The 27,735-nt window shown below is 38.6% G+C and overlaps 1 protein-coding gene across 3 annotated transcripts in view; it reads right to left on the bottom strand.

The window, feature by feature from the left end:
• The window catches only part of LOC124710688 (mediator of RNA polymerase II transcription subunit 6), a 33,292-nt gene extending 5,815 nt beyond the window's left edge, over positions 1-27,477 (bottom strand). The window contains exons 1-5 of one of the 3 annotated variants that reach the window (XM_047240947.1): positions 27,102-27,468; positions 26,098-26,208; positions 14,955-14,999; positions 11,510-11,669; positions 5,344-5,518 (exon numbers count right to left, since the gene is read on the bottom strand). In XM_047240947.1, coding sequence (XP_047096903.1) covers positions 5,344-5,518; positions 11,510-11,669; positions 14,955-14,982 — 363 coding nt within the window. In that variant the 5' untranslated portion in view covers positions 14,983-14,999; positions 26,098-26,208; positions 27,102-27,468. Of the gene's footprint in view, positions 1-5,343; positions 5,519-11,509; positions 11,670-14,954; positions 15,000-26,097; positions 26,209-27,101 lie in introns of all 3 variants that reach the window. The other 2 variants (XM_047240948.1, XM_047240946.1) reach the window with 2 other exon arrangements.
• Positions 27,478-27,735: the final 258 nt, after the last annotated feature.

Here is a 27,735-nt window from a genome sequence, read left to right as displayed (position 1 = left end):
CTTTTCATTTAAGCAGAGATGCTGCATCTTTAAGGGAATTGGAATCTGTCACAAAAGAAAGGAATTCGGAAGAGATTGGCTGTGCCCTATACTAAGGGATCAACTCCCACATTTGCCTAAACTGAAAGTGGAGAACTACATAAAAACCATTTTCAAGGTTGTCAGCAGACATATCGAACCACCTTGCCTCCTGAATCCAGAGATTGCTAGCTCAGCACCTCATGGTACAGAGCTACTCATGTCTGTACCATGGAGAATTTCAAAAAACTGGTTGTTGTAAATTGTTTTTGAAAAAAAAAAAATACAATGCACCATAATAAAAGATGGGTTTCTCATATTGCATGTTTTTCTTTTCTGTGCATGTTTTGTCATTTGATAGTGCATGAATGCATGCATATTTTAAGATTTAATTGTGCAGGGAACCCGTGGCTCTTGTTATTACAGTTTTATAAGAGTGTGAATACATTTTTACCATAGAAAATCACCAAACAGCTGTACATTTTGAGAAGTTATTTTATTTTATTCTGGCGACCAGTTTCAGCATTTCAATATTCCATTTTCAGGCACCATCTGCACTTCATGTGTAGACATTCAGATGTATCGATGCTGGCCTAATGGAGCCACCAGTATCTGGATATCGTTAATTTGTTGTTCGCATGCTTCCTTCAATGACCTGACAACAACTGACCAACATATTAAATGCTGAAACTGGTTGTCAAAATAAAAGAAAAAAATTTCTCAAAACGTACGACTGTTTGGCGATTTTCCTTTGTAAATATTTGACTAGTCACTGCCCCATGTCCACAATGGATCAAAAGATACTGAATAGATATTAGACAAAAGGGGGGGGGGGGGTAGGTTGCAGTGCACAGTCAGCTCTGACAAATTCAAGCAGCCCACTGAAAAGTCTATGGAAACAAACGAACTACAGAATGTGCTATGTGCTGTCATCACATACCCCTTCCACTCTCCACAAAACCCTGCGAACCATTTCATATCTGACAGGTTTCCATAATCGAGTATCGTGCAGGTGACCAGCTGTGATGATATTTTGTCTAATAATTGTAGAATTTTGAGCATTTTTTTTTAATTTAATTTTTTTTTTAAACAGAAATGCAGCCATTGCATTGCCTACATTTTTGTTGATCAACGCAATTTCTGGGCAAGACAGGCAGTATATTATATGTACTTATTCATATATTTTTTTAATGTTTACTACTCAGCTGTGTTGTGAAATACTGAAATATTTCATCCCCAACATTCTACCAGCCTCCAGATAACAACTCCATCACTTACATTAAACTGCTATAGATAGGTAATTAGATTATTATAGTAGTGTGTACGTGTTTTTAACTTATCATAATGTTAGTGGACAACTCAGAATCTGTTTCCTGTTCTTTCTTGTTACAAACTTATCCAAAATTGGAAACAGTCGTAACAGCACACAGCATGAGAACAATAAACGGCAGCATTTACGTTAAGTACAGCTGAAAATAAGAACTGATCTGATTAACAAAATAACAATTGAAGATGGCTGACAGTGCCATCAAAATATCGATAGTAAAATGTATCCATGGTTTTGTTGATTATCAATAGTATGTATCCCTTTTTCTCATGCGATTCACAATCACAAAAAATAAGGGGCAGTCAAAAAGTTTCCACTCGAAGGACGTACAGTCCAGAATTGGTAAGCCCCTACAATTCAGGCAAAATCGCCATGGGCATTAAGGCAATCATCGCATATATGCACCAGTATGAAGATACCCATTTGGTAGTGAATAAGTTCGTAATTGCCTACTGCACATCCTCATCTGACAGGAATCGTCGAGCCTTGAACACCTTTTTTTAAGTGACCAAGGGCATGATAATTGCTTGGGGAGAGATCAGGACTATAGGTCGGGTGCTCTAGTGTCACACACTTGAATAGACCCCACGTCACACCATCCACAACTGTGCTTTTCGACAGACATGCTGCCCCATACACATTCTTCATTGTCAGATGGATATCTACCAGTGCTCATCCTTTGGCATCCGAGAAGAATAACAGCATGTTGATCTTGACTGGACGCATTTGGTAATTATATCTCCACAGTTCATGTTTCCGCAATTACCACATGCATGTTGCAAAGACACAAATGCCACACTAATCCCTTGCCCACGTGTTGGAGCAATACATACCCACATCGGACCACAACTATATGTTACAGCAATACCCTCAACTGGAAACTTTTTGATGGCCCCTTATATCTTTAAATTTCACAATACGACAACTAGGTCATGTGTAATTTTATTTAGGTGATAATGGGAGTCCCTTTGGCTACATCCTTGTGAAGATCGCATGGTTTGATGGCTTCAGATGCTATCTTTTGGCCTATTGTTTTTCATTTGCAGTCTGGATTTTGGGGATGGTGGTAAGGCTGTTTTACCAGAAACACTTTGTTGGTGCTCTTCTGCTGTCTGCTGTGAGAGTCTGTTATCCTTTCAAACATTACGTTCTGCAACCACCATTATTTTAATGGTGGGAAGGCTTGGCTGGACTAGTGATGCAGACCTGTAGCTCCATTTACAGGAGCAAGTTATACCCTACTCAGCTGTCAAAAGTCTGGATATTAACACTGGTCTCCTGTATAGACTGTATCAATGCTGAGATGAACTACATCACAAAATTTGGTGATTGTCTTGTCTTACACTCCTCCTTCACACCTATATCTATACTCTGCAAACCACTGTGTAGTGTACGGCAGAGGGTGCGTTCTACTGTACCAGATATTAGGGTTTCTTCCGTTCCATTCATGTATAGAGTGCGGAAAGAATGATTGACTGAATACCTCTCTCTCTCTCTCTCTCTCTCTCTCTGTGTGTGTGTGTGTATGTGTGTGTGTGTGTGTGTGTGTGTGTGTATGTGTGTGTGTGTGTGTGTGTGTTGTAATTATTCTAATCTTGTCCGCACGATCCCTGTGTCAGCAATACATAGCAGTTGTAGTATATTTCTGGAGTCACTAAATCTGGTTCTTGAAACTTTGTTAGCACACTTTCTTGGAATAGTTTACATATATCTTCAAATGCCTGTCAGTTCAGTTTCTTCAGCAGCTCTGTGACACTCTTCCAAGGGTCAAACAACCCTGTGACCATTTGTGCTGCCCTACTCTGTATACAAATACTTCTCAGAGTATGAGATACGATGGGTAATTAATCTCCTGGATTTTCTTGTCTTCTGTGAAGACAGGGCATTCCTCTGTCCCAAATGGATTGGCTTGGTAGCAAATTGATACACAAGGGTATCACACCGAACTGAATACCTGGTTCCTGGACAGTGGAGCCCCATCTTCCACATGTGGACAGTTCATTGTGGTGTGACCACAGCATTGCCAGTTAATACAGCACATTGGATTACGTACAAAGGGTTAATCCTAAGGTGGAGAAGGACTGCTACAATACATTCAGGCAATTTTGACAAACTGGAGGTCAAGATAAAGGATGGCGATTTCTGGAGTTCACCATCAACCTTCTTCACAAAATTCTGAACTTAGAGACATCAATTTTTCCATTCCTGTTGGAGTACTTTGGTATCTATACCCATAATGACCTGGCATGTCACAACACCTTTCCAATAATTTAGCTCACTGTTGATAGCACATTCTTCAAGTAGATGAACCTGCTACAGATTTAACAACAATATACATTACTCATTCCAGGATGAGGTCTGTTACTATTATTGCTTGCACTGATATTCAAAAATGTCTCAGATGGACTTGCCACATGAAGCCTCTTTTGGGTTTTGGTGTTAACACTGCCCAATGGGCCACCTAATCTTCTGGGATTAAAAGAAAGATTTAGACTTCCTGCAAGTCTCACAAGCATCTACGGAAGTAAGTGCACACACCGACAGAGCCCCCACTTGTCTGTGTAAGCCTTGTACAACAAAGGTTTGGCAGGCTCCCAAGAGATTGTCTACTTGAATTTCAAACACTTGATGACATAAATGGTATTTTAAGGAAGTGTTTATGACCGCATTCTTCTGTAATTTACTGTTTATTGCTGATGTAATTTTGCAATGTAAGCAAGTACCTTGACATTTAACTCAAGTCATGGAGTTATTATATAACAATCTTTATTGCTCAATTACCTATTTTACAAATACAATATATTTCCAAATGTTCAGGTTAATGTGGGGGAGAAGATGCACAAATAATTGAAAAACACCAATAATCAAGATATTTTTCAAATCTTGTATTTAGGACAATGTTTACTGATCAGATAATAGTGGCAGTGTTGGCAGCCGACTTCTAAGTGTGCACAGGTGCACCTCGGAGCAGTCATCTTCCACTGTCGGTCTGGGTTAGTGCCCCTAGCACTGGATAACCCTTGCTGCTGGACCCCATGTGCTACATGTGACTGCTTTTTTTTTTAAGATGCATGAATAATCCACAAAGCGGATAACCTGCATGAATAATCAGGAGTACAATGTTCATTCAATTTTTTACAGACATACTTCTTTCAGGGATCTGGAAGAAACAAGGGCAGAACTATTACTGCATTTGAGTGGTTATTCATCCTTAGGTGCCATGTCCCTTACCCTCCAGTTAGTGTGTCAATCTAACTGCACATAACGAAATGTGATTAGTATCAGTTTTTAATTAAATTTTTCTCCACCATTCCGATTTCATAAGTACTATCGCTCAGCCATATTAAACTGGAGCATGCCATCAGCCTGCTGCATCATTTCCACGAGAGACAGCAATCTGTTTGATGTCCAAAATGAAGACATCCTAAGTCCTCATATCGCAATTTCTCTGAAATTACTGATCCAATTTTGATGAGTGAATTTGTCCCTTTTAGAACTATGACACTGGCAGCAGAAATAACTACAGTACTGTTTGAAAAAGTGAACCTGATACTGATGTGTCTAATATAGCTATAAAAAGAGACCATACATCATTTAGTGAGAACTTTTTTTGCAATTGATTTGGGTGAAAACACAATCACAGCATCTTAAATGGTTCAGGAAATACTCGAGATGAACAGCTTAATTGAACTGCCCTGCATAGGTGATAGTAATTATATTATATGAAAAATTAGATTGAGGACATTGTTAAACTTGCAAAGAGACAGAAGGGCTGGCCAGAACTTTCCTTCCAGAGGTAAAATTCAGAGTTCTGTTGAGAGAAACTTGTTAAGTATTATTTCATACTATGTGTTCCTATTGGCATCACTAGGAACTACACCTCTTGATAGTACTTACCAGCCAGCCTTTCTGTTTCTGTCATTTTCACAATAAACTACATTATACTTTGCATTGTTGAAATTATTTAAATTGCAATATTTTATGATATCTTAACTCACCAATCTTGAATTTATCACAGACATAAGGTCAGGGGCTTGATAAACTGTGCCAGCAATAATGTAATAATCTGCAAGAGGTGTTGCCTGGGTGGGAGTATGTCGATGCTGTTTGCGAATTACATACAGAATTGGTTCCTGGACGTGAAGCAATATGTATTCAAGTCCAGTCATATTTCTGTAATTGCAACAAAATAAATGTTTACATACAGGAATTAGCATTACATGAGAAGCAATACAACAATTTTTGCAACAAAACTGAAAATAAAAAAATAATACACAATTTAAAATTCAGGACAGGCGTGAGCATTTGTACTGTAGTTTCATCTTGATAAAATGGCAAATTAGGTCTCACAACATATATAAAAAGTGATACATGGGGAAAAAAAATTACAGCTTATGCACTGCTAAGCTTAATAATAGCTGTAACACTTCTAAATCACATTAAGAGAACTAACCCAAACAAACAACTAGCAGTCTATAAACACTTGCCCAAGTTGGGGTAACATAACATCTTGAAATATGTACTGTAGGACAAAGTAATTTATGACAAGGGGTACGGCTTGTTTGTTTGATGTATAAGTGCCAGACTATCGAACCCAAAAGTCCATGACACTGACTTTGCAATGCAGTGTTCAAACCGATCTTCCAGTTGAGGGCAGCTTCACCATATACCATGTGGGACAAGGTCACAAAACACACAGTAAAGTGCCATATGAGAAACTGTGACAGAAAAATGCATACTCATACCGAAATACTATGGCATGTAGTACATGAGAAACACACAACTGTTACCTTTTGTGAAGTTGTAGTACAACTGTATCATGATATCAGTATGAAGATGATTATGTGCTAATTGTCCAAATGTCTGATATTTAATTTAATACTGTGCTGTTTGCATATTTTTAAATTAAATAAACAAAACATCTGAAAAACTGGGAATAATAATCTCCTAACTGACATAAATTGTTATATGATTTTAGTTCTTAACAGAAATACCATCTAGCTGCAGCCCACAACAATGAAAAATAGTTGATTTTTGGCAATATTAGTTATTTAAATTGGTAACTTATTTGTACTAACACAAAGCAAACTGATTATGCTACTTATGATTCCCTCTTGATGCTTTAATTAGTATGTGTTGAGGGGTAGTGAAAACAAGTAAACAGACTTCACAAAGGAACTAAGGATAGTTAAAAGTGTTTAATACATTGATCAACACAACAAATATTTCAATGGGGTTGGCTGATTCTCATTTGGTTTCCTCCCTAGATTCCCAGTAATGGAAGCCAGCATTTTAAATTTACATTTTTCTACTAAATAAATCCTGTTCAGAAGCTTTTATTATTTTCAATGACATAGACACTGATACAGCTTAGTTATCAAGATTAACACAAAAGACGAATAAACTCTTGTAGACATTATTAGAGAACTGCTGGACATACTGAGTTACAGGATGTTCAACTGGCTACAGAGTCAGGGAGGCACGTGTTCCAGCACATAGTAAGTATCAGGGTTACATTAGTGATTAAAATTTATATTTTTCAATAGTTTCAAACTCTGTCTTTTCTAGCCAGTCACTACAGAATTTTCATTTTGCCATCTTGAAAAGTTTATTTTCAGAACTGAATAGAGTATCACAGCAAGTGTTTTGTTCCAACAGAAAAATAAGAATCTGCCACAAACATAGATACAGTTGTAATGGAGGAATATTTGAAACTAATACTAAATGCACAAAATAGGAAAAAAAAAACACTTGAAAATGAGAAAAGACCAATTTAGCCCAAATTTCAGGAGCCTTTCACAATAGATTCCATCTACTTTAATCATTTGAGTATACCAAAAAAATTCAATGAACAAACATAAATAAAGAAATTTAGAAACAAAAGTAAATGACTTATTTTGTTCCTAAAAGACCAAAAAAGGTTGAAAAGTGACAAAACCAAAAAAATGGGTGAGAAAGACTACTGAATCCTCACACTACTATTGATGAGATGGCAGCTTGTCAAAAAGCCTGTACCACTGAGCAAAAAGCTATTAAAAAAAAGGCAGAAGAATGGCCATCATATCAAGCTCAAAGGTCAAAATCAGAAAAAAAACTGCAGCACAGAGCACAGTCATAGGATTGACAAATGGTGTGTGCGTCAATAGGAAGATCTAAACAAGAGGCCCAGAGCCATTTTACCTAACAGAATGAAGAAATTGTAGCCTTTGTTGATTATAGATCAATCTCGAAGTTGACAAATCTGGAACTAATGAAGGTTAATGAAGCTCAATGTACTAGTTGATGAAGTATCTGAAGGTACAAAGTGAACTGCATGCTGTGGAAGTTGAGGAAGATAATACCCCTGACACAAGATCTGTAGTGGAAAATCTACACACATAACTCTGATTTAAGCTGAAGACAAGGATACAAATTCTGTGTGCACCCAGATTAGCACTCCAGTATGAACTAAAATGAGAGCAGGATTAGCTCAACAGGCACTTAGTCTGAGAAACTTTGAACTTGTAGCTTGTCCTCATTAACTATACTCTTGGATGTGGCATTGAAGATTGACAGAGAAGTCCCACATTCCGCAATTTACAAGTGTGCTATAAGTATTCCGCATATGCAACAAGATCGTGGTGACAGACTGACCAGAATGTCTGGTGCGCAGCACCCTCACTGGTGGAATTGTAGAACTCAGCTGTCATCACAGCTGCCACTCTCTGCAACCATTTGTGAACTCTATCATCTTTGATTAAAACAAATTGTGAAGATGTTAAGGTTCTACACATAATCCAATTGGTTAGTCACATATTGTGCTATGTGTATTTCCACATATGTTGCTCTGCCCAAAAATATTGTTTTATGATAAACTTTAGATTGTAAGATTATCTTATGCTATACTTTTTACACCAGTAGAATTTGTGCTGTATGATAAAGCTGGACAATTAATTTTGCAATACAATAGCCTATTTAAACAATAAAATACAAGAAGTAGACAGTGTTGTTTTCTGGGACTATGGATAGTTTACAATCTGAAAGCACATATGCTGTGAACAAACCCAGCTCAGCTACATATGGAATACCCATGATTAAAGGCAAAAGTGATTTTGAAATGAAGAAAAATGTATTGTGCCCTCTAAAAACCACAAGCAAGATATGGATTTTTTATTTTTTTATTTTTTTTATAAGTATGGAAAGGGCTGGTTTGACATATAATGTTAATATTTCAGAATAACAGAATTATATCCAGTATTTATTCTAGAATATCTAGCAGAGAACTCTTCAAAAAACTTGGCACTTTGATAACTGTTATTCTCTCCTTTGAGTAACAATAATAGTTACACTGTTATTACACTTTTTGTAAAAAACAGTCTAAAGCAAGACTATAACACAAGGACCAAAATTAAGCTCTAGAGGCACTTCAAGGGTTTGACAGTACTACAGTCATACAAATTGGTATACATGTATTTAAAGACCTGCCACAGCATAGTAAATATCCTGTGACTAAGATGATGGAATTTAAGAGAGAATTAAACAACTTTTCTCATGGGAAAAGTCTTGAACTCAACTGAAGAGTATCTTCACAGTGGCTCATAATATTAATGTGATAATATCTTCAACAATGGCACCATAATATTCAATATTTCGTACAGTCAGCCACTGTATAGTAAAGTGTATCAATAAAAAGTACTTCTTTGACTTCTGACAACAATGTAGATGTGTAGATGTACCTCTCCATGTGATGTATGTAAAAAATAATACTGGACTAACTAATTTTATAAACATTGTTTTCACCTGATCCAGAGTTGTACAGGACTTTCCTTTCGATACATTATCTATATGTTTTTACCTCCCCTCCCCCCTCCCCCAATCCCTGAACTGGCTGGGACTGTACATCAATGTTCGACTGATGTTGCCTTATACTCACTGAACATTCATTTATATGCATCATAAGGAAACAAAACAACTGAACATCCCCAGGCTCAGCAAAATGCCATGACAGAAGTTGGATAACTGTTTTGTGATGGAATAATGTAAGGACTACATAAGGCACATAATGATAGCAGCACGCTGCTGAAACACGATGTGTTCGATTTGATTGTATATAACACCACCAACAGCAATGTAATGTGCCAATAAAACACTTTTGAGATCCCTCTTAGTGATTTGTGTCTCATGTGTAAAGAAACTGAACAATAAGTATGGGACAGAGGCACAAGAGCTCTCTGAAATCATAATTGCCTCACCTGAGATCAGAGACCTACTAGGGTGCTGAACAGGTCAATCAATTTTGCACAAATTACAAATCCGACAGACAAAAATCACTGAACAGTCTACCTTACACTTTCTGTAAATGACAAGGAAATGTGTTCTCATATGCTACTGGAGGTGTTGATGGAGCGCAATCATAGTTTTAAGAAAGCTGATTTCAGGTCCATTAACAAGTTACAATAATACATATTTATTAGAAACAATGGTGAATAATTCACTGCAATCCTACACATTTAGTGTGGATCTTTGTTTCAAGAGAATACATTTGACACTAGGAGATCCATCTCCCATGACCAAAATCTTCCATCAATTCTACATATTCAGATACAGTACATATTATCTATAAAAAAGAAGTAGCAATTACATTTATGCAACAGAAGTGTCACTAGTCAAAGAAATAGTGTTTTGTGTTTGAGAATCACTGATGAGGAAGCCCTGTAAACAGTCCATTCAATATGTTCTTGGGTCTGCATGAACAGATATCACATCATGTAACTGGGAAACAGAGAGCACAACATTTAACATTCTGTCATCAGATGCTCCCATATTGATAGTCACATTCTTATTTATGCTGGAACGTGACTTTAGCAAGCCAAATCACCTATCATGTCCCTAGATCTCCCTCTGTGATACTTAATCAACAAAAGTGTAGAGGGAAAACAAAAAGCAAACCAAAAATTCGTTTTGGGTCTAGTTAATGACGTGGTCATAAGAAACTGAGCACAAGCTAGTCCTGAACAAAACAAAAAGGAAACTGTCTCCATCATTTATCATTTTCTCATTTTCAAAGGAACCTTGTAGCCCTACTGGGGGGGGTGGAGGGGGGGGGGGGCGGAGAGAAAGAGAGAGAGAGGGGGGGGGGAGCAATAGAGGTGATGTACAGTTTCCATGACAAAAATAAATATATCAACACAATCACACCTTCAGACAGCAGGTCAGCAGCTGGGTATTGGTATGCTGCTAAACCGTTCAAATAATTCAGAAGTGGGCCACAGTGGCATTGTAGAGGATTTTATTCCATCACAAGAATTTGCTTTCTATTACAATAAGATGCTATTTCACAATGTGGCCAATGTACAAGCATTTCACACCTGCACACCCACCTAACAACACAAATCCACTTAATATGACTAATTTCCCCTGTTAAAAGAGAAAGAAAACAAGGATAATCGACTTGCTGTCTTGAGGAACAAATGTGTGAAACTTTTTAGAAGGTGCATCATTGTGTATTTACTACATAGTTCTAAAGGAAACATCAGGACATTCCAGTTGAAAACAAGCACTTTGAGAAAATGTGAAGTTAAGGCTTTGTGAAAGTAGGATTATTACTTGACACAAACATTCAAATATCTTTGTACTGATTTCTCCAGCTCTCCTAAACCCGTTCAGATGGCAACTGTACTAAAAAATAAGATACCAGTAATTGCCCTGACCTCAAGTCATCTGCTATGTTATAACAATTTTTAAACTACCTGGTCTCCTTTTATACCACACCACCATCTGTGAATTGCCTCGAAAACCTGCAATATATTTTCTGACACATTGGTAGCAAATCTTTATAAATATTAATGGTCTTCTCTCACTTCCTTGAGCTATATACTGGACACTACTTTCACTTCTGGTCATGTCTTTCAATTAAGAATGAAGTTTGGACTCAATTAGTTATCAAGCCTTTACTCCAAATCATGTACTTTTACAATATTCCATAACCAGAAATTTTATTTACTAGGTGATGATGTGGAGCTACATCAAAGGATTTCCAAAATTCAAAAAAACAAAAAGTTTACAATATTGTCAGTTCAACTCTATTCGTGGATTTAGCAAATCAGCATTTTTTTATTTTGTGATTTTTCTGCACTTTTTATGAATACCATGCCTTAAGATTAGGGTGACTATAAAATTACTTACTGCAACTGATCTGGATTCAGGCGTTGCATTTTAACTATTTCATTATTACACGTCCGGTCAAAAAATGGGTTGCTTCGTTCTGAAAAGTAATCCATAATGTTGGAAGGATTTAATATGGGGATCCAAGCACTGTCATGCCACGACAGGCCCAATAAGTTTTCTGTGGAATAAAAAGAAACAAAGAAATAAATACATCTGCTTAAATTATACTCATGGCATGTATATCAACTCCAACCTTTCTTCTATTTACTGTAGGCAGTACTATTACAATTTAACATGCGAATTTAAATGCATATGTCATTAACATTGTCAAATGTAGGGCATTTAAAAATGATTCATCTGGCTTTGGATAATTATACTTCATAAAATATTACAAACAAAATAATGAATGATACATGGTATGGAAAAGTATATTTTCAGGTTTCCTACATATCACTGCAATGTTCAATGTGCTATCTTTGGGTTACACGACAAGCATCAACGGTAGTCAAGTTCGATCCATAGAAGTTCAAGCATGTCCTTGTCATTATATGCCAGCACACCAACGATGTGATCCAGGATTTCATTCAGAGTTGCTGCAAAGATGGTATGTAAGCATTGTTTCCTATGTATCCCCAAAGAAAAGATATCACAAACTGTAAGATCAGGAGACCTTGGGGGTCACCTGAAGAGCTGCATAGCATCCAGAGTCCACTGGTTTGGAAGCTCCTTGTTGAGATAGCCACACACTACTCTATGAAATTTGGGCTATCAGCTTTCAGTTCAGGAAAAAAAAAAAAAAAAAACAGCCTTGCACCATACATAGGTACACTGCACCTGTCATGGTTTTCCCAGGAAAAAAGTATTATGAGTCATACACTCTGCTACATGAAACAGCACAGAAGGCATTCACTTTCACAGAGTATCTTTCAATCAGCCCAGCACATTGCTCTGCTTGCTCCCAACCAGGATCTTCGGTTTCTTGCATAGGGTATGTACGTATACAACATATCTTCCATATTTCTCCACCCTTATGTGGCTTGATAGATAATGATCACATTGTTTGAAATTAGTGATGAAGTATTATCCATTCAGCAACATCTAGTGATCGACTATGATACACTTCAAAAATTGTTCCACTCTGCTTTTATTTTCAGTTCTGCTTGTAATTTTATGTACAAAACCATTCTCGAATGCTCTACATTTGGCTGTAGACATCAGATGTGATATTAATTTGTTTGAGTAATGTTCATAAATTCCTGTTTGAATGCATTAAGTTCTGAGAGGAAGTAAAGTCTACTCATTTCCTTCACACTATTTGATTCAATAGTTCTATTACTCATCCAGTAGTATCAGGATTGTGTGTTTTTATAGTCTCTATACAATTTTTTTTAAAAGACATCTCAGCATTGGATGTGTGATTTTTGATGCCTTTTCAATGTTAAATTTATTTGCACCAATGAAGTAAAAACAAAGGAAGTAAATCTTTAACATATCATTCGCAATGAGTTCATTAAACAGAGACCAAGTTGAGATACAGGCTGCTAACGATTGTGCTGTTCTGTTCACAAGCTGCACCACACGATTTTGTACATCTTTTAAGTTTCATGTTTCAGCTATATCTAACATTAGTTGCTGCATCTTCACTCTTAGATTTCTTGATATCAACCTGAGGAATGGAATATCACAGTCAATGTCAATTACAGTGGAGTGGTGCTGAATTCTTGGGAAGAGTTAAGTGTTATTGGTGAACAAATAATCAATTCTTTCCATTTTTATTACTACCTATATACTGGGTGGTTATAATTAAACTTTCCCTATTTAACACATTATAACAAGGAAACTAATAACTGTACAAGTACCAGACTTGGTAGCATTAATGTCCAGAGTATGGGGCGCATGATTACTATGCATCACAGCACCACCATCTAGTTCCAACTAGGGCCACCAGATGCCGTGATAAGTCATTGTGATTCATAGTCTCACACACCCGACCAGTTGCAGTGCACCTGTTGATGTGTCAACATGAGCTTGGAAAAAAGGAGCAGGGCATTATTGGTGAAGCTCTATTATCAAAACAAAAGTAATGCTTCAGCTGCACTTCAAGAATATTGCAGGCTAAAAGGATTATGGAAGGGTCCTCTTTCTCCACCTGCTGTGCGGGGCATGATGAAGAAGTTCGAATCAACTGGAGAACTGGGCGTCAGTCCAGGAAGAGGCAGATGACCAGTTGCACCACAGAGGGTTGACAAAATCCTGTTGCTATGGAAGACAATGCTGCCCGCAATTCCCGATCATCAGGCAGTGCGCATGCGGTCTCAAAACAGTCGAACATCCCGTGGTCCACTGTACAGGAGGTGCTTCGAACCATTCTCAAATGGTATCCATACAAGATCTATATCGCACAGCAGCTTGCACCATATGATATATGCCGATGTGTCGACTTTGCTCTCCACTTTCTCACAAGGACTGAAATTGACAAGGGCTGGTCCTGGACCATCCTATGAACAGATGAAGTTCATTTTTCTCCGACAGGTGAGATGAACACACAAAATTGTCAAGTGTGGGGATCTTCACCTTCAGTTACTGTGCATGAATTTACTGTGTACAGTGAATGTGTCACCGTATGGTGTGGCTTCACAGCTACATTCATCATTGGCCCATCCTTTTTTGAACAGATTGGCAATGTGACTGGTCAGCATTACTACTATATGCTTTGCAGTGGGACTGGCCAGCATTATTGCTATATGCTTCGCCAGGATGTCACACTCACCCAACAGGAGAGAAATGCATTGAAACCAACAGTTTTCATGCAAGATGCAGACATACCACAAACGCTCATGAAGTTCACCGAAACACATTTGGAAATGATCAAACTATCAGCCGACTGTTTCCAAATGCTTGGCCAGCAAGATCACCTGATCTCACTCCCTGTGATTTCTGGTTGTGGGGCTACCTGAAGGACAGGTTTTATGGGGCAAGATTCACCCATGTGTTGATCTGAAGTGCAGCATAACGAGAGGTAGCCAGCATACCAACAGACATGCTTCATTCTGCTGTTCACAATGCAATCCTGTGTTTTCAGACTCTTCTGAACACTTACTGTTGCCATACTGAGCCTCTGTTGTAGCAGTACTGGTATGTAATCATATGATGTACTGTAGCAGCACATTAAAAGTGTTTCAATTGAAGTGATTCTGCATTATTTATCTTCCTCATGTCTTTGACATTAATGCTACCAAGTTTGGTACTTGTATGGTAATTAGTTTCTGTATTATAACGTGCTAGATAGGGAACATTTAATTGTAACCACCCAGTATATTCATGTTGAACTGAAGGATAGGGTGCAGCACAGCTTGTATAAGGATAGGATGCATCAATGAATATTTATAATTTATAAAGCAATGCATAGATTAAACTGAGAACTATTATATTAGGTGATGTATTTATTAGTTTTTATGCTTACCTGTCATGATGTTTCTCGACGGCATCATTCTTTTATCCACTTAACCTGCAAGGGAACAAAATCGCTGCATTACGTTATAAGTACGCAAAAAGTTCTAATTTATTTTAAAAGCTACATTTATTCTGAGTACGCTAAAGTTCACAGAGCTACAAAAAAAGTTATCAGAAGTATTCAAAGTTGCAAGGAGCACTTCTTATGGCACCTCATTTTCCTGCATAGGCTGCTATTTAATTTTGAAATAAAAACTTCACATCATAACTTAGAAATCACTTCACTTCACTTCACTTATCACATTACATAATAGTAAAATCTGTTAACTCTGTAGCATGATGTATTCCATGCATCCATTACAACATGCAATGGTTTCAAACAACCGTAATAGGTATGGATGCTACTGTCTCTGATGAGAGGCCTGCATGGAGGAGGAGGAGATTAGTGTTTAACGTCCCGTCGACAACGAGGTTATTAGAGACGGAGCACAAGCTCAGGTTAGGGAAGGATGTGGAAGGAAATTGGCCGTGCCCTTTCAAAGGAACCATCCCGGCATTTACCTGAAACGATTTAGGGAAATCACGGAAAACCTAAATCAGGATGGCCGGAGACGGGATTGAACCGTCGTCCTCCCGAATGCGAGTCCAGTGTGCTAACCACTGCGCCACCTCGCTCGGTGGGCCTGCATGGAAAATACAAACCCTTGTGTGGGTTTTCCCAAATTGCCAATGTACAACATATTAAATATGTTAGTGTAACTATTAAAGTAAAAAAAAAATTGAAAAATAAAAAAAACATTTTAATAGTTACAGTTTTTACAGTAAATTTTACTTAAATTACATTCGGCCTCTTGGAGAATGGTATCTGGGATGTAGATAGAAGGCAAGGACACACATTTAATTTAATTCAGTGCAATACAGCAAAATGATATTACTTTATAGTATCAGAGTACTAATTCTAGTGATACAATCACCTAAATCATTAAATTTAAGAGTTTCTGTGAAGATACTCTTCAATGGAGTTGAAGGAGTTGCTCAATAGAAATTTCTTCAATTCTACCTTGAATTACGTCAACGTGGTGTTTCACGTAGTCTGGTAGGCCATTGAATACATGTACATCCATTTATCACACTCATTTCTGTACTAATGGCAACCCCTTGAGGTCTTTGTAGAGGCTGTTTTTAGTCCTAGGGTTATATTCATGATGTTCATTAAATTTTGTGCAAAGAGAAGTATTAATAATGACAAAGGATATTAATGTGCATGTGTATTGGTTAACAGCTATCAAAATACCCAGTTTTTTGAAGAATCCTCTGCAGGATGTTTTTGAATTAGTACAAGATGTAATTCTTATAACACACTTCTGTACTCTGAAAATACTATCCCTGCTTCTTTAATTCTCGCCCCCTCCCCCTCCTCAAAAATACAATACAATAAAATAAAATAGATAACAATAACAATAATAATAACAATAATAATATTCCATTACTCATTAGTGAATAGGCATATGAAGAATTAACTTGTTTCTTCATTTTTAAATCACCTATTCTAGTAATCATGCACATAGTAAACATACTTGAACCAAGGTACTTTATTATAGGCAGTGAGTTTTCAACTGAGGTTCTGATCTTCTTGCAGTTCCAGAAACTTAGCACTTACTAGTTATTGTATTTCACTGCTTGAAAAATGTAGACTACAATTTGATGCTCTGATGACTTCACTTAGAATTTTACAGTACAGTTTATAATGAGACCTGACCCTCTCATCATCCATTTCCCAAGTCTTCCCTTAGTTTTGAATGACATTCAGGACACATTAGTAACCCAAGGTTTATGTGTATTTAATCTGCTTCACCTGTTAATTTCTTAGGAAAACGGTTTTTAAAGTTGCTCAGCAAATAATCAATTATATATTTCATGAACAGAATGTAAGCATGATGTCTGTCACAATGTTGTTCTCAGGTGGGTCTTCTTGTAGGCATTAGAAGAAGTCACAGACTGAGGGAAGATCACAGCACTAGACTGACAAAGCTATTCCTAGAAACATAAATAACAAATATTGTTCTGGACCAGTTATTGCCATTGGAGACATTCTAGCACTGTCATCAACTAGACAAGTTCTATTTATCAATCAAAGTACCCAGTTAAACTGTGAAGGTTTTGTCAACTGCAAAAATCTACTCATGCTCAAAAAGAAATCTAAATGCCATTGAGAATTGTTAGCACTATAGGTGATCAAGGAGAACTTCAGATCACTAACTATCATGAGCAGCCACAACTCATCCCTAAAAGGTACGTGCTTAGGGATAGGTGAAACAGACAAGGAAGGGCAGCTTAGTGCTATTGATGAAAAATCATGCTCTGCTACCTCTACAGACACCACAGGCAAAAAAAGCTAATATTGAACTATCAGTAGGATCTGGCTTGACCGATGAAAAACAATGGTGAGTGAAAGCCAATCTGTGACAAGTATCAGAAGATTTCAAGTCCAGAGAGGAGAAAAGTCAGCATTCACGTAGAGTGTTGCTAGCTGAACAACGGATAATCCAGGAGAAAATGGAGAAGTTGCTACATGGAGACATCATTAAAACTCCAGAGTCCTGGGTCCTCTCCTGCAGTCTGTGTGAAGAAGGAGAGCACATAGTGTTTCTGTGCCTACTATCGATGATCAAACACAATCATGAAGAAAGATAGGCCTATCTATCCATTGCTATATATTGATGACAACCTAGGCTGCTTGAAAGGAGCAAAGTATTTATCAACTATGGACATGCACGCAGGCTACTAGCAAACCAAGTTTTATGGGATCCATGTGGAAAAGACCGCTTTCGAAACTTCTGATGGACTCTGTGGGTTTAAAGTTATTCTGTTTGGACTGTGTAACACTCCAGTACATATATATGTATGACAGGCAAGTTATGTAACCACCTTAAATGGACAAAATGTCTTTGCTATTTGGATTTCAAAGACATTTGAAGAACATTAAATCTGCCCGACTATCATGTTGAAGTGTGATCAGACTACAGGCCTCTGCCTGAATCCAAAAGATGCCTCATCACTACCCAAGAAATAAAAATCTTGGGGCATTTATGAATGGTGATCAAGTCCGTTCCATCCAGATAAAATAAGAGCAGTCACAGATTTTCCAACTCCATGGCACATTCATGATGCAAGAAGTTCTCTCAGAATGTGTTTGTACTACAGGTGATCCATGAATTCAGTGGACTATGATAAAAGATGTAGACAGTGTGACATGTGGTCGTTTGAGTCTGTGCAGGGAGGGTGCACAGGCAGTCAAAGTAGTTAAGGTGACCACTCGCAATAAGTGGTTTCTAGTCTTGGTCCGACGGAATCTAACTTTGAATTAATTTGTACAACTGTGGATTGCCAACAGCACCTGCTCTTTCAGACATGCATGAAAGGATTCACAAAGGGCTTCTGTACCAAGACACATACCTTGCAAGAGAGATGCCAAATTTTCCTGACATGAGGTGTAAGAAATATTCTTTTCTTATCCTAGCTCTGTACAAACAGAATGCTGAACAGAACTTACCACTGACACTAGCTGCTATGGTGCAGCTGTAGTGCAAATTCAAGAAGGTGCTAGAAACATAACAACTTATGGTCTCAGAATACACCCAAAGTCCAAGATAAACTACTCTACAAGCAAGAAAAATACCTACATTTGTTTCAGCCATAAAAAAGTTCCACCTGTATTTATTTAGCAAAGCATTCACCATTGTGAAAGACCATCATACTCTATACTGGCTGACCACCCTGAACATTACACCGGACATCTGGTGAGATGACCACAGTGGCTATATGAATACGATGTCACATTGATATACAAAATGAAGTTTACTGCCTTTCAAGGAATTCTTTGGCAGATCGCAGAGCATGCTGCACTACATGGCATTGATGCTGAACATAGGGAGGATCCAGCACTGCTGAAAACTACATAAGCCTTGAAGGAAGAGGAACCAACCGAAGGAGAATTCCAATTAATAAAGGGAACATTGTATAAGAGGAACTATGATCCAACAGGGTGAAAATATTTGCTCGACATCACAGTTCTTCCATTGCCAGCTATCCTCAGGAATTTCCAACATCTGGTCATCTGGGATTGGTGCAGACTCTAGACAGAGTCAGACAAGTATCAATGACTAGGTCTCTACCAATCCGTTAGACACTATATGAACCACTCTCAGGAGTGCCAATAGCAGAAGCACGAGCCGCAATTATTCCAGGGCATCTGTTACCAATCCCACCTGCAGCAGCATGATTCCACCGCATTGGAGTTGGGAAGGCTCCCGAAGTTCACAAACAGGGATATGGATAATAGTCCGCATCAGCTACTTCACCCACTATGCTGTCACCAAAGATGCGTCAAACGCTGAAGCACCAGATATAGCAAAGTTCCTCCAAAGTTCTCCTTTGGACTGTACCATATCCTTTAGTGGTTGCTGGATGTCATACATGCAGTTGAGGCCTATGACCCTTCATTAAGAAGACATAAGTGCAGATATATTGTCACTGTCCTTTGTATTAAGCCCTACAACAGTCCAGGGGCACAGACTGACAATGGGAGTTTAGAGGAAACTGAAGACTCACTCAACAATCGTGAAGCTTTAGTAGAGGGGGCTTCCTCCGATGCTCATTGTGCCGGCATATGCTGTTGCCAGCACACTGGTCAGCAAAGAGGTTGCAAGAAGATTGATAATAGGTGCTGGGTAAAGTGTGCCTATCAGGAGAAAGGCCAAAGCCAAACTCGCAAGCAACATGCTGCCAATGCCCTCTCAATTGCAAGTATTTAGATCACCACCGTGGACCGGACGGCCCAGTCAGTCACAAACAGTCACCCAGTAAGTCGCAGTTGGAGTTGCAGGCACAGTCTCTAGCTCAGAGCCAGTCAGTACCTAGCGACCAGAGTAGTAAACATAATGGGACTTGTACTTCACCAGCAGTGAGGCTAACGAGGACTATTACAGAAGAGCTTGTACCACAACACATGGAAACTTAAAGATAAGTAGCTTCTTGTCCTTGGTAAATAAAGAACTGTGTTAATACATGTGTGCTGTTTGTGTTGTGGAAGAGGATACCGGCCACCAATCAAGATCCTCTACAGTATCAACGACGACACAAAGGTGGCGACGAGTATAATTCAGTGCAGAAGAAGATTTTGCTTGCTTCTCTTGTGTTTTAGCTTGCAAGGATGATCATTTTGCTGTTGTGTTCTTGCATATATTCCAGGAGGGGAGCCGCAGAACTAATCAAATTTCTCTTTTCAGAGGCTTTGCTTGCTTTTAGCTACAACATACCATGGCTACCCCACCCCTTCCACTCTCCACCCTCACGTCTCGGCCGCAGACGGTCAATGTGATGGATCTAACACAAGCTTTTCGGTTTCAGAATCAACAAATTGCTGCCATACTAGCTATGATACAACAACTTCTGGCTGCACAAACTGCGTCGGAAGCACAACAACAACCGACCGACCAATCAGTCCAACAAGTGCTGCCGACCAGCACACCAACGTTCCGGCTATTTAATGACACCGAAGACAAATGGCTCAAATACCTGACAGTTCCAAATACATTGTGAAATTCATCAAGTTCAAGGTACTGTAAAGCTACAATACTTTCTTTCGATTGCGGTGTCCCCAGTGTTCAGGTTAATACAAAAACTTTATCCGACGACATCTCCCACCGAACTCAGTTATGACCAAGTAATCACTGCATTAACTCAATATTATGACCAGCAAGTCCCAAGCAGCTGCAACCAGATATCAGTTATTTCACTTGCATAAAAAGCCAGAACAGACATACCATCAGTGGTACACAGAATTAACAGGCATGACTAGGAGGTGTAAATTTTAAGTGTAGCTGTGGCAACTTTTACAGTGATTTAATGATTAGGAATGCAGTAACGTTCAATGTCCCAGACAGTAGAATACAGGAACAGATCTTAATATACTCAGATCCATCACTTCTCCAAGTGTTGCAAATCTTAGAGCAATATGGTTCGGGTGTCACAGCGGCCGATAAGTTTGACCGGGCCCCGATTTGTGGAGTCGCCCCTTGCTCGCAACTGCCCCAAGCAGCCACAATAATGAGCGCATACACAGCCATGCAGACAGTCACGAAGACATGTAAACAAGCTTGTGAATGTAGTGAAGTCTTGCCCTTGATGATTTGCTCGCCTAAAAGACAGGATTGCCCATTATGTAATGCAACGTGTTACACATGTGGGGAAAAAAAAGGGCCATATCCAAGCACATTGTTTGCAACAGCAAAAAAATGCCAATTTTGCCTACTCCCAGAAAAAACAGGCTCATGTACATGCAGTGAAAGTTGCGTTTCCCAAACATGTAACCAGGTTCTGACAACAGTAAGATTAAGGTTGTGCCTCATTCTCCCCCTAGTGCTGTGCAACGATGATCTAACAAACTATTTGTCTCATTACGAATTGCTGGCCATTGTGTGAACTTTTAGTTAGACACAGGTGCCACATATGAACAGTTAGGCTCACCACGCCTTTCTAAATCTTGCAAGCACCTCACTGCTTACAATGGACAAGTAATTCCAGTGCTTGGACAGTGTAGTTTGCCTGTCACTTACAAATCTCACTCTAGAACAGTGAATATTACTGTGTTGAAAACAATAGACAGTGAGAACATACTCAGTTTAGATGCCTTAGATGCCTCCACTGGACTTAGCATCGAAGACAATATATTGTCCATATCAGCTGGTGCACTAAAAGACAGAAGGAATGGGTAAAGCTAATAACTTCGTAGTGCATGTTACAATGAAAGACAATGCACAGCCTAAGTTTTTCCGGGCCAGTCCCGTTCCAATTGCTTTAAGGAACTCGTGGACAGGCTTGGTGCAGGACATTACTTTTCTGATATAGATTTGCGTGATGCATACTTCCAAATTCCATGGGATGAAGAATCATAGAAAGTGTTTGTTGTAAATACACACATAGGGTAGTTCAAGTATTTGCATTTGCCCTCTGGCAGTGCTTCTGCATCCGCCATTTTACAATGTTACTTGGAACAGCTGACTGCAAAAGTGTCATTTTCCTCAAACTAACTTGACAATATTGTCGTCTCAGGTCGTACACCAGAGGAACACATTGTCAATTTGTGTACTCTTTTTTGAGTGTTGTCAGATGCAGGACTCAAGTGTTGTCTCAAAAAATGTGACTTTTTTCGAACTGAACTACAGTACTTAGGTCACGTGATAAACAGTCAGGGTGCGCACCCCTACATTCTCATTTGCTTGCAAGCCACGACTTGTGTGTTCCTTGCAACACGTCTGAACTACAGTCACTACTAGGCAAGATCACCTACTACATTGGTTCATAATGAATGCTGCTCAAATTGCAGCTCCATTGCATCACTTGCGTCACAAAAATGTACCTTTTGTGTGGACTAAAGGTTGTTAAGATGCATTTCAAAACTCAAAAAGCTTTTCTTGGTGACAGATGTTTAGTGCCTTTTGACCCTGCCAGGCTGGTACTTTTGCAAGACGATGCTTCTTCCTATGGAGTCAGCGCTGTGCTTTTGCACAGATTTGGTGCACAGGACAGACCTATTGCTTTTGCCTCAAAGTTGTTAACTCAAACTCAGTGCAATTATTCACAAATTGATAAAGAACCTCTCCAATACTGCATATGGTGTGACAAAATTCCATCACTCTTTGTGTGCTCGCAAGTACTATTTAGTGACAGATCACAAGCCTTTGCAGTCATTGTTTCATCCGTCTAAGCCGGTTCCTACACACACTGCTCAAAAATTGCAACAATGGCCTTCGTTGCTTTCGCAGTATAAGTATGAAATTGTGTACAGACCTACGGCAAAGCAGACACCCTACCTCACCTTCCAACTGGCCCAGACTCTGATTTTGATGCATCTGCTTGTTGCCAAATCGATAATCGATGCGCAGTACTCCGAATTGCTGGAATCTTTTCCCTTGCACTACAGAAAAATTGCAAAGGTCACGGAAGTGGACCCAGATCGCAAGATTTTGTTGCCTTACATTCACAGATCTTGGCCTCATTCATTGAACGGTATCCAGCCTCAGTAGCACACTGATATTGTGCATGTCGGCATAACCTTTCAATTGAACTGCGTGTGATTCTAGTCCAAGATGACAGTAGACAATCATGTATGCTTATTCCCAAAGTGTTACAAAAGGATGTGTTGCTATTGCTCCACCAAGGAAATTGGGTAATTTTTCACACTAAAATGGTTCGCATGACGGCACTGTACCTGGCACAGTCTGGATGCCCACACTGAACAGATGACGTCACAATGTCGTGCACTTACGGAAATCCAATCAGCTAGGTATAAGACGCAATCTCCATGGCAACGAGTGCACAATGACTTTGCAGGACCATTTTGGAATACTCATTGGCTCATAGCGGTAGACTCTTTTAGCAAGTTTCTATCTGCGGTGCATATGACTTCTACCACATCACGTAGCACCATTTAACCATTGTCCTCCATATTTTGCATCGAAGGATTGCCAGAAATACTTGTGTTGGACAATGGACCACAGTTCACTTCACATGATTTTGAATGGTTTTGTGTACGAAATGGCATTTGTCATCTAATAAGTGGTAGTGTTGTGGATCACTTCTATTGCCCTTTTTGTAAATATGTGCACCCTGCACTTTTTTCCAACCACTGAGCATTCTTTTGCTGGAGAGATCTTCAGTGTATTGTGGTTAAAAGATGGGTTAATTCAGCCACAAATTCAGTATAGAATTTGATAGGGTTGGTGTTAGGCCCTGGAACTAAGTTAAGTTTTTAACGATTTGAGCTGTTTCTCAGTGCCACTTGACACTAACATCTATAACACTCATCTGTGCAATGGTATGAGAATTAAAGCTGGGCAATTATTCCAGGCTTTACTTTGCAAAAGAATAAATGAAAACAGTTGTGTTTCTGCTTTTGCTTTGTTATCATCAATTTCAGTCCCTGCCTCAGCTATGAGTAACTGGTCACATTAGTGACTCTAACAGCCTTTACAGTTATATATGACCAGAATTTCTTCAGGTTTTGTGAGAGATCTTTTGGTAACATTCTGCTCTGGTGGTCACTGAAGGCTTCACACATTGTCCTCTTGACAGCCAACCATTTTCATTTAGTATCTCTCTGTCTACACTCTTATGTTTTGTTTTACATCTATTGTGTAATAGTCTAGGGCCTATGTTTCTTGAGAAGTTTCTTTCGGTGACTGTATATAATGAAGGGTCCCTCACATCATGAACCATAGTTCCCCCTCGACTCATGCCCCAGGTCTCTTACAGCTATCATTATCAATACTATATGAAGAGTCGCTTACTCTAAAAAACAACTTGCCTGCATCCTGTACCCAGTCAACTACCTGGGCAGTTGCCTACCTAACACATTTAGGTAGGACCACACAGTTCTCAACCCCACGGCTCAAGGGTAAGAAGCTGCAGGTGGCCAAGACCAGTTCTAGGGACAATGCTGCAGATTGTGAGCTTCGTTGAAACTCCACGAGCAAAGCTCGTATTCTCAAACTTCTCTGGCAGCTGCCAGAATGATCCAAGTATGACATCGGTGCCCAATGACAAGCATCTTTTGTCGCAATGAGCATCACAATCTGCATTTGGTTGCATCCTATTACCTTAACGGTCGCTGGAATAGCGCCTTTGACATGTTGAATGAGGCACACAGACATGCACACTAAGTGTGCTTGGTGTTCTTTCCCATCCTTTGCTACCATATCCCAAAGGAGTGCCACTTTTCACCACACAACTAAACTTCCAAGAATTAATATTATCTTATCATTTTGATGTTGTCTCCACTTCACACAGGACATTTCTCAACTGGTGAAGTGAGTCTCATTGGTTCAGTTTCAGTGGAACACAGCACCTTGAACTTGTTGGTTACGACATTGAGTATAACACACACAGTTCTCAGTACTCCCTGTCTCCACTGCACAGGGCATCTAGGCCTAACACTGACATGCTAATCACAGTCAGGTGGACATCTATATAGTAATAGATGTTGTTATTTCTACAGATGAGGCAGTATCCACTTACAGTTCAGTACTTCTATCACATTACTCCACAAGTCATAAAAGTAAGTTATTCAAACAGTGAAATACAAGTAGTATCTACTGTCAAGTTCTTGGAACTACAGACAGATCACGGGTTAACGGAAGCATCCGATTTCACCCGTCTGCTTTGACCCATGACGTAAGGGTGTTGTGTGTGAGGTCATTATGGTGCAGAGTTTATGAGTTGGTTGTGTTTGTAGATGTCGTCTTGTTGTGTATGTTGGTGGAAAGTAATTTTTTTTTTTGTATATTTTACTCAAGTTGTAATGTTGTGTGTACTGAATGTGCTTTAATTTATGTAGGGACGTTTGATTTTTGAATTTTTTAGATGTTTTGGTTGTGGTTTTGTTTTTCGTAGTTGTAGGTATTGGTTTTTCCGTATCAATAGTTGTGGTTGACCTATAAGGGTCAAGGGATATGACAGATTCCAATTTTCGTAGTTTTATATGTAGGTAGGTATTGGTGTTTTGGTATCATCAGCTGTGGTCAAGGAAAATGCCTGATACCAATTTCTGTAGTTTTTGCTGTAGGCTGTGGTTGACCTATGTAGGTCAAGGGAAGTGTCCAATTCCTATAGATTTTGTAATAATTTTTTAGTTGTGTGTGTTTTGGGATCCCCAGTTTCATATGGTTGTTCTGTTAGTTTGATTTTACTTTAGGAGGAAGATGTTATTGTCTTATTTATACATATTTTTGTGTTTGTTGCCATTTTTATGTAGTGACATCATAGGTGCCATATTGGAGATGCTTAGAGTAGCCATTTCAGCCATATTGATGACATCATGGGTTAAAGCATAAGGGTGGAATCTGACACTTCCATAATACCACAGATCACAACCTCAATTTGGAAACTCACTGCCTAGAATTAATGAAGCACCTTGGCTCAACTATGTCTGCAGAATGCTGCACATGATTACTACTATAGGAGGTTTAACATGAAGAAACTAGATTATTTTCCATATTTCTATTCTCTAATAAGATATGCAATCATAATTTGGGGAAATTCAAGTTGCAAAAATAGTACTTTCAGAATACAGAAGTGTGTCATAAGAATTATACCTGTAATTAATTCAACAACATCCTGCAGAGACCTCATAAGGAACAAGTATTGTGACAACTGTTCCACAATACACGTATTTGTTAAGATGTTTTCTCTTTTCACCAAAATATCTGCAAAAACCATGATTATATCATTAATACGAAATATATCATCTACAAAGACGACAAATGGTTAATATTAATACAGGAAAGAGTCAGATACACGGATAAGCATGTATTCAACAACCTATCAGACAACATTAAATGTCATGTAGATAATGCATTGGAGTTTCAGACTGTAATACAGTACTATAATGTCATTGCTTTGCACTTAAATGTACATCCTAGACTTCTTTAACTTTCCAGACACCATTTTCTGTGGGATACACGGAATATGATTAATGCAATATAAAATGTAATGTAAAAACAATTTCCCTATTGTGAAAAATATACAAGAATTGGGGGTGGTGGTGTATTAATTCTTTTCTCCAAAAGCTACCAGAAGGAAAAGTGACATTCATTACTCCACATTATGGCTGTGACTAGCACAAAAAGGGGTGCACAACTCTGCAACAAAAATTCTGATCACTTAACTGGTGGTATAAAATGTCCGACAGGCACCAAAGTACAGTTTCAAACCAGACTAAAAAAGGTTCTCCTTGACAACTCCAATTCCGCTGAAGAACTATTACTGTAATGTGTTGAAGGTGGTGAGTAAAAATTACTAACTCACATTTGTATATTTCCCTAAATGACTCGATCCACATCATTACGACTTATCGTGCAAAATGATCCATGGAACATGAAACTAACTAATTACCTGAGTCTGTAAGGAGTTTCTTAGCATAGATTACGACAGATATACTGCACTTTACTACACGATACTGAACTTCGTTATGTGGGAAACAAAAATATTGGGAACAGTTGTACAAAATAGATATCAGAGAGCTCCCTCTCAGCAGGCATTTGATCCAGTTTAAAGCAACAACAGTGACTTGTGAAATATAGTTGCAAGACATAGTTACCTCGTGTATTTGTTGTAAGTCAAAATTGACCTCGCAAATTACATACAAAAGTACGATGAAAGTCCTTTCTTTTCGTCGTATGTAACCACGGTATTAGAAGGTCACTGAGGAATCAAAACTACTACCCGCCTTCATCTCAAAACGTCATCTCCCCCACACACAATCAACATTCACAACTTTGCGTGTACTCTGTAGTGTTCATATTATTACAGCGCTGTTGTATCAACAATCACATCACTGTATCTCGCTAAATTAAATCGTTATACTTTACGAGATATCGATAGTACTGGAAACTAATTTCAGCGATCGAAGCAGTTGAATATCGTATCTCGATCGTATCCTGCTCTTGTCCTTGATCGAGATTGTTTTTGATTTCACCTACATCATCCATCGGACATAAAAAAATCTGTATACTTGAACGATAGAAGTAAAGCGTAGACTCTAGTCGATACTGATTTACCATCGCAAGCAAGGGTTCATCCAACTGTTGCGTAATGCTCTTCTCCAAACATATTCGCATGCTTTGGTGTCAGCTTAATAATAATAATACAAGTACAAATGCTTTATTCACCTTACATCATTTCTGAAAGCAATCGGTTCGTCAAAGTTAAGTGAAATACTAATAATAATAAAA

The sequence above is a fragment of the Schistocerca piceifrons genome, chromosome 1 (genome assembly GCF_021461385.2).
Source record: "Schistocerca piceifrons isolate TAMUIC-IGC-003096 chromosome 1, iqSchPice1.1, whole genome shotgun sequence".
Taxonomy (NCBI): domain Eukaryota; kingdom Metazoa; phylum Arthropoda; class Insecta; order Orthoptera; family Acrididae; genus Schistocerca; species Schistocerca piceifrons.
Note: the sequence above shows the minus strand (reverse complement) of the source record. Positions and strands in the feature narration are given on the sequence as shown.